Source organism: Capricornis sumatraensis, chromosome 13, assembly GCF_032405125.1.
Source record: "Capricornis sumatraensis isolate serow.1 chromosome 13, serow.2, whole genome shotgun sequence".
NCBI lineage: Eukaryota > Metazoa > Chordata > Mammalia > Artiodactyla > Bovidae > Capricornis > Capricornis sumatraensis.
Window position 1 is genome coordinate 57,348,767 of NC_091081.1, and position 8,435 is coordinate 57,357,201.

The window sequence follows — 8,435 nt, forward strand, 5'->3', positions numbered from 1 at the left end:
CCATACTTATACCAGTTCATTTTCCTGTTAGTGGACTCACACTAATAGCTTACCTTTATTTGGCACTTGAAACTTTTAAAGGCACTTTTATGTTTGTTATCTGAGACTAAAGGGCTGTCAGATCAGTTGTATGAATTTATCCCTGTCTATGCTGTGAAAATGGTACCACAGGATCACCTCCGTGTTAAAGCTGAGGAAACTTAGAAAGTCATAGAATATTAGAGGATTAGTACACACCCAATGCCTAGTAGAAGTGTGCAGCTAGTCTTGGATTCCCAGATCCTTCATTCCCAGCCCCTGCTCTATTAGGAAATGTCCCTAGAAAGTATAAAGTCAACAAAACTGGGAGGCAGAATATCATGCTCTGCTTTTCTTTGTATTCTAATATTTTCCATGGTAGAATGACCAAGCTTGGACTTCTGTAAATCTTGATTCTGGCTCAATAAGGTTTAAAAATGTGTGATAAGATTTTATATTTTCTATTTATTTACTTTCTTTAGCTATAATTTTACCTTGGTGTTTCTTAAAAAAAATATATATATATATAGACACATAATCTTCAGAAGCAAAAGTACAATAACATCAAATGTTTTCAATTTTGCTTTTAGCTATGCAGTCAACACCAGTGTTCCCATTCCAACGCACTACTTCGTGGTGTTGACTAGTTGTAAAAATCAGAGCCAAACCCCTGATGCCTGCACTGGCTGGTTGGACGTCTTACCCTTTGTCATCCCTCATCGACCTACCAATGTGGAAAGTTGTCCTGTGAGTATGCCCCCAGAGAGGCCCTGGGCCCAGAGAAAATGATTCATCAGAGCTCATCTGGGCTTTCATAAGGTGGTTCTGACTACAGTACATATTTTAGGTGTTTTCTAGGTTAGAGTCGTACTAAATGTGACCTCGTTTTTGAACTTTCCCTTAGACTACTGATCTCTATGTAATTAACATTAATTTAAACATGAATATTTAAATATTAATGTAAACATGTATATGCTTACATGAACATGTGTTTATATATGCTTGTCATATATATTTTGTTTAGATATATTTACTCACATTCACTAATAAGGGAAGGGTTGTAGCTTATTAATCTTTTATTCTGAATGCATACCTTAAGGTTCTGTCCCAATGTTGGCACGAAATTAATGCTTCCTAAGTGAATACATAAATATAAAAATCCCATCAACTTGAAACATGAGGTCTGAAAAAATATATATATTATGTATATATGTATATTTTCCTAAATATATACATATATTTACAAAATAAGTTGGTTCAAATGACATTCCTTGTTTAATATCATGTACTAGGCCACTTCAAAATCTTGTGGATCAAGGCAAATTACATGTAAATATTTACTTTGACTTCATATATGTTCTTCATAGAAAAAATATGCATCCTGATAATTGGTCTTTACTGAAGTCATTCAACAAATATATTGAATACCTTGTAACTGCACAGTATCATGACAGATTCTTTTTAGAATGCACCAGGGAAGAATATATTGTCTCTGCCCTCAAGGAGTTCATATATAAGTTTGATATGTAAATTATATCTGTAAATGTGATGCACACACACTAATGGGTTAGTTGATCATATAAGAATTATTTTAAAAATTAGAAAGTAAAAGACACTACAAAGTTGGGATTCATTGCCAAATACTGTTATAAGTATATACTGTTTCAAATTCAAAACACGTCTAGCTGGGATAATCAATAATGGTTATATAAACTGAGGTGGAAGTAAGGCCCTAAAAGATGGGCATCATTTGAACGGAGCGAAAAGATTAGAAAGACTTTTCCATGGAGATAATGAAGGGAAGGACTTGGTAACTGCCTGGATGCAAGAGCCAAAGGAAAATGGAGAGTCAAAGCTGAATCAGAGATTTTAAATGTAGACAATTAGGAAAAAGGAAGGGAAGTTAGGAATGAGAACTATTTTGGCAGGTAGGTAGGATAATTAAGAGTAGGCACATCTGATTTGTAGAAATGGGCATTCACATGGAAAATCCCATAGGCTATTAGCGATGGATTAAAGCTTAAGTTCTAGGCCAGGTTGAGATTCTTCTCTATTCTTTCAGGTATTGAACATGTAACTGCCTTCACCATGCTATGTACTCTGGGCAATACACAAATAAATCAGATATGAATTATAGCAAAAAAAAAAAAAAGGCTCATAGTCTAGTACTGAGAACCCTAGTCAAATAGAGAAAAGAAAAATAAGTGGCACAAAGAGGGACAGGTATTTCAAAGGAGAAATACTTTCTGGTAAGGAAAGCAACATTCTAGCTGAGTCTTGAAAATAGGGTTTGAGCTTGAGTGTTTGATGGTTGCTTTCACTGACTAGAAATGGAGCGCAAAGGTCAGAGGCTAAGCAATGGATCACTCACAGTCCTAGAACCATGAAGAGTTTCCAAACAAGAAGCTATCAGGAGATGTTGTATAGCTGACACTCTCCCCATTTGTCTTGTCTGAAGTTTATTTAGCTGGGACAAGGGGAAGCAATTATTATGCACTCCCTCTTCTAGTGGCAGACTTCTGTGACTGACACTCTGGGTATGATACTCTTTTCCACTCAATCAGGACTAAATAGTTCTTTATCATAGAGGTCCTAGGTAGCCACTCATAACGGGTGTGCAAAGAAGAAACTATTTGCTATCCCTAGTTTAGGCCCTTATTACCTTCTATTAGGACTTTTAAAAATGAATTTTAAGTAGCTTCATTGTCTCCTGTCCTTTTCACCTTTACCTGTGTATACCATGACTAAGTTCCTCATCTTAAAATTTAGCTTTCAATTACGAGTATTTTCTCATCTGCAAACTTTGATTATCTATATACCCTGAGTAAAGTGAAAGTGAAGTCGCTCAGTCGTGTCTGACTCTTTGCGACCCCATGGACTGTAGCCTACCAGGCTCCTCCCTCCATGGGATTCTCCAGGCAAGAGTACTGGAGTGGGTTGCCATTTTCCTTCTCCAGGGGATCTTCCCTACCCAGGGATCGAACCCAGGTCTCCCACATTCCAGGTGGATGCTTTAACCTCTAAGTCACCAGGGAAGCCTGAATAAAAGTGCTGTACCAAAACAACAAAAATCTCCCAGCCTGTACTTAAGGCTTTTCACATTTACCCTCAGTTGACTTTGCAGACCCAACTTCCAGGCCAACTGAAGTTTTTGAAATTACTTGACCAGCTCTTGGTTTGCCCTACCTCCATGTCCTTGCTCATGAGCTTCTCTCTTCTAGAATGGCTTTCTCTTCAATCTGTTAAAAATTCCACTTCAAGGTAAAGCACAAATGGTACAAAGCTTTTCCTCTGCATCCACAGTGGAGACGATCTCAGAATTAATAAGGCATCATTTCTATTGACTAAGATGTGAAGACCAATAAGCTGGACATATTCCAAGACGTTAAAGAATTGACAGGATAGTAATCAGGGCATGACACTGGATAAACAGAACTATGAGACATAACATGTTGAATATGAAACAAGCTATGATTATAAGAGAGGCTGTGACATTGATACATGTGACTGTCAATTTGATATGAAGGAGGGAAGGACAGGACGATAAAGTCAGGTAACTGAAAATTTAGGTGTGACTGGCCAAGAAATACAGAAAATGATCAGTTGTTTTGTGAAAGATAAATTTGTTGTTTGTGGTCCTTCAATTGAGAAACTAGTTGAATACCTAAGAGGCTACAGTAGAGAATAGGATGCAAATGCATGGGTTTTGGAGTTGAAAATCTGAGTTCATTTACTGATCTGGCCTCTTTGGGGAAATAGCTGAGTGTCACTTTCCTCAAATGTATGAAACAATTCACCCCCTAATGATATTGTTGTGAAAATTAAATATTTCATATAGACTCCTAAAAATTCTCAATAAACAGTAAGCAAATGGCGGTCATTATAAAGAAATCACATTTCATGCAGGAGTTACAGTCTAAAGTCAATATAAAGTGAAATCTTGTATACAGATAAAATCACATAGAATCAAATCACCAAGAAAGTACAGTACCTACACAAGCTATATCTTGAAAAGAAAGTTAAAATGTTAGTCACTCAGTTATGTCTGACTCTTTGTAACCCCATAGACTGTTTCCCACCAGGCTCATCTGTCCATGGAATTCTTCAGGCAAGAATACTGGAGTGGGTTGCCATTCTCTTCTCCAGGGGATCTTCCTGCCCCAGGGATAGAACCTGGGTCTCCTGAATCGCAGACAGATTCTTCACTGTTTGAGTGATGTAGAATCCGCCTACACTTCCACTAGTATTAGAACAAGTAATTGTGCTTTAATAGTGAAATTGTGAAATAGTTAGCTTGCTTTAAGGGTCATACTATATGAAAATTCTGCATTTTAAAATATTTTAATCACTGAGTCTGTGGAGGTACTCACACTACAAGAGGTTTGAGGCAACTGACACCATTTGTAGAAATGGTAGATTCACAATTCCACCGCACACTTGATGTAGAGAACTTGATTCTTATTTTCTTTCTTCCTTTGTTCTTCCATCATTTCTTCCCTCTTCCTCCTTTTTCTTTTTCCCTTTAACTTTGTATTATTAAATTCCTGTCAGAGAAACGAGAATGTTGCTGTAAGTCCACGTAACTATCTGTGTTTTAACTTAGTACATGTTGGAAATGTAATTGTGTGTATGCTTGGTAGTTCACTCGTGTCCAGCTCTTTGCAATCCTGTGGACTGTAGCCAGCCAGGCTTCTCCGTCCATGGAATTCTCCAGGCCAAATACTGGAGTGGGTTGCCATTCCCTTCTCTCGGGGATCTTTCCGACCAGGGATCGAACCAAGGTCTCCTGCATTGTAAGCAGATTCTTTACCATCTGAGCCACCAGGGAAGCCTGGAAATGTAACTGGGGGTATACAATTGTATTGTAAATAGAATTGGGGATAAGACAATACAGGTATGGAATTTAGAGGAGATCAGAATTATAGAGATAGATTTTGTATTAAATCACAGGAGTGAAATGAAATTGCCATACAGAAGAAAGTAGAGAGAGGAGGCCCAAAGATCAGATGTCTGTTCTTCCAAGAGGGCAAAAAACTGAAGTAAGCTGAGGAAACAGAAGGTGTCATTGAATAAGGGAGCAGAGCTATGGAAGATAAAGAAGGAACTTTCAAAACAGCTAAGCGAAAGGGCTACAAAAATCCCGCTAAGTTAGGCGATCCTCGTCTAGATGGTTTCATTAGTGTGATACCAGCAATGACCAGACTATATATAAGTGAATAAGGAAGTAGTTAGGAGGAAAAAACACTGAAACTGATATCACCTCAAAAACCTTACAAATTGAGTTTTATTTGGGGTGTATACAATTTTATGTAATAGGTATAATACATATAGATTAATAAATAGATTATGTAAATGATCAAAAGCATATATTTAAATATGGTTCATAGAAACTCAATATACACAAGGCTTCTATTCTTTCGGGATGCATTGGTACACTAGAGCAGTTGTCTATAGCTGAATGCTGTTCAGATTGGTTGGTGCTGGTGAGCCAACCATTTCATTTCTGATATGAAATAGCTTGAGTATTACCCCTGCCTAGGTATAATTATGTTGTTCTTTAAGATCATTTCTTTGCAATTTTACAAAAGATTGTCAGGTGTTCACTAAACATTCAGTTAGATGGATACCAAATAAGCCAGGAGAAAATAGAATAATAAAAGCCAAATGGGAGAAAACTTTATGGGAAAAGTGATCAAAACCATTCAATGTTGCTAAAATGTGAAAAAGTGAAATGAAAGTCGTTCAGTCATGAGCGACTCTTTGCCACCACATGGATTATACAGTCCATGGAATTCTCCAGGCTAGAATACTGGAGTGGGTAGCCTTTCACTTCTCCAGGGGATCTTCCTGATCCCGGAATCGAACCAGGGTCTCCGGCATTACAGGCAGATTCTTTACAAATTGAGCTATGGGGGAAGCCCTAAAGAGTGAAGGCAGGGAGAAAAGACTGAATTTGATTCCCATTAGAAATATGAGTTAAAATTAGCACATCACATATTTATTTAACAAAGAATAACTCACCTCATGAATCTTACCTGGAAGAATACTTTAGAGGTTTGAAACAGTGATTTCCTCTTATACTTCCTCTGGCTCAAATAGTAGCTGCCTATTTTAAACTTGCATATTTAAAAAACAAGTGAACAAGTATGCTAAAGTTAATTGAAAGTTATCCATGCAGACTCATCTAATTAACGAACTTGTAAACTTTCTTACTTTAAAAAATAGCTAGAAATTTAGCAACTTCATATGACTGTCAGAAAAGTCAAAAATAAAGAATAAGGAATTTCACAGCAACCCATGGCTCCAAATTATTGAACTAACCCATATATATATATATGTATGTACAATATTTATTGTAAAGTTTTTTTACTATGCTATTTATGTTTTTTTCAATATACTATTTTTTATATTTAGTTAAAAACCTACTGAAAGTCAAATGGCCAAGAAATATCTGAAAAGACACTCAATAATACTCAGAGTAATAAACTTTAAACATGGATAAAGCACTATTTCGCAACATGGTTTGGCAAGGATGTGGGGAAATGGGGATTATCCTCCACTGTCCGTGGAAGTGTAGATTGTTGTATACACTTTAGGGAGTGTTCAGTTCAGTCGCTCAGTCATGTCCGACTCTTTGAGTGTTAGGTTTACTATCTAGTAAAATTAAAGTTGCATAGACTCTATGTTTGTATATCCTAGAAACTCATGTTCTTAAACATAGAAGACATGTGCCAAGTTATTCATGACACTACTATTTATAATGCCAAAAATACTATCAATATGTCAATGAAAATATAAACTCAGCTGCCACAAACCATAGCTAAAAATAGATGATTTAACTAGCTTTAGATATTTCACTATGAATAGATTACAAACATAAAATTGAATGAAAAAGTATAGAATCTCATTTATATCATTTATATGTTTGAAAACATAAATCAATGCTATATATTTTATATTGATGTTCAGTAAAAGTTAAAAAAAACACAGACTGGATTCACACTGACTCATGACAATGATTTCCTCTGAGTAAGACTTGACTTCATCTTTAATGTTTCATTTCTTTAAAAAAGTTATATCTGAAGTAAATATAAAAGTGGCTCTACTTTATGGCAGTCTGTATTTACTATCGTATAGTTTGTACTTGCGTTTTTCTTTTTATGTTAACATACAGCAAAATTTAGCTCTATCAAATTAAGATTTAAGGCAATAAAAACCATAAGAATAAATATCAAATCAATGAGTTGGATATTTTCAGCTAATATAATGTTCTATGTCACTATACCTGAGAAAAAAACAAGCAAACAAAAAAACCACAGGAAAAAGGGACAACTTCTAAGTAATAAAAGAATTTTCTGTTAATGAAAAACCATGCTCCAGGGGAAATAATCTTTTGCTTTTCTGTTTCAGGAAAATAAATCAGAATCTCTTTGGGTTGAAGAAAGATTCAATGCACATACCGCCCGCGTGCGTGATGTGGAACTTCTTACTGGACTTGACTTTTATCAAGAAAAAGCACAGCCTGTCTCTGAAATTTTGCAACTAAAGACATATTTGCCTGTATTTGAAACCGTTATTTAACTTAATATATAAAACAACTTTGGCAAATTGTGAATGATTTTTTTCCTGTTGAAGACCATAAAATAAAATTTTCTATTTTCCTTAACTCCACTAAAAGCTGTATTGTGTAATTTTAATTATTCCTTTCTCTTTTTCATTTATATAAAAATATAATGTTTTAAAGTAACACAGTTTGCACAGACTGTGCTATGTTATTCCTTCCTTATTATCTCATTTATAATCCTTGGCTATCTTTTTCTTCCCAACGTTATCTAAATAGAAAGCAGAGTACGAGAAGTAGGTCTCACTTTTGAACCGAATCAATTCTACATCAGTTTTGTTATAAAACTTTTTACACTTAGCAATCAGGAAATATGTATTAAAATTAAAAAAAATACACATTGCCTTCATTCAATAATTTCATTTGTAAAAGTGGTGCCAACAGATATACTTTGCACAAATGCATGAAAGTATCATCTTTTACGAAGACCAAGTGGTAGTGATGGTTAAGTTGCTAAGTCATGTCCAACTCTTGTGACCTCATGGACAGTAGCCCGCTTGGCTCCTATGTCCACGAGATTTCCCAAGCAAAAATACTGGAGTGGCTTGCCATTTTCTTCTCCATACAAAGACCAGAAAATAACCTAAAAGTCTTGTTGAGCAAATTATGTTCATGCATGCTAAGTTGCTTCAATTGTGTCCGACTGTTTGTGACACTATAGACTAGCCCGTCAGGCTCCTCTGTCCATGGGATTCTCCAGGCAAGAATCCTGGAGTGGATTGCCATTTGCTACTCCAGGGGATCTTCCCAACCCAGGGAATGAACTCGCATCTCATGTTTCCTGCATTGACAGGCG

At 35.9% G+C, this 8,435-nt stretch overlaps 1 protein-coding gene across 1 annotated transcript in view; it reads left to right on the plus strand.

Moving 5' to 3' along the window:
• ENPP3 (ectonucleotide pyrophosphatase/phosphodiesterase 3) overlaps positions 1–7,643 on the plus strand; it is an 81,795-nt gene extending 74,152 nt beyond the window's left edge. Inside the window, exons 24-25 of the mRNA XM_068984992.1 lie at positions 609–765; positions 7,429–7,643. Coding sequence (XP_068841093.1) covers positions 609–765; positions 7,429–7,599 — 328 coding nt within the window. The 3' untranslated portion in view covers positions 7,600–7,643. The remainder of the gene's footprint in view (positions 1–608; positions 766–7,428) is intronic.
• The last annotated feature ends 792 nt before the right edge of the window (positions 7,644–8,435 follow it).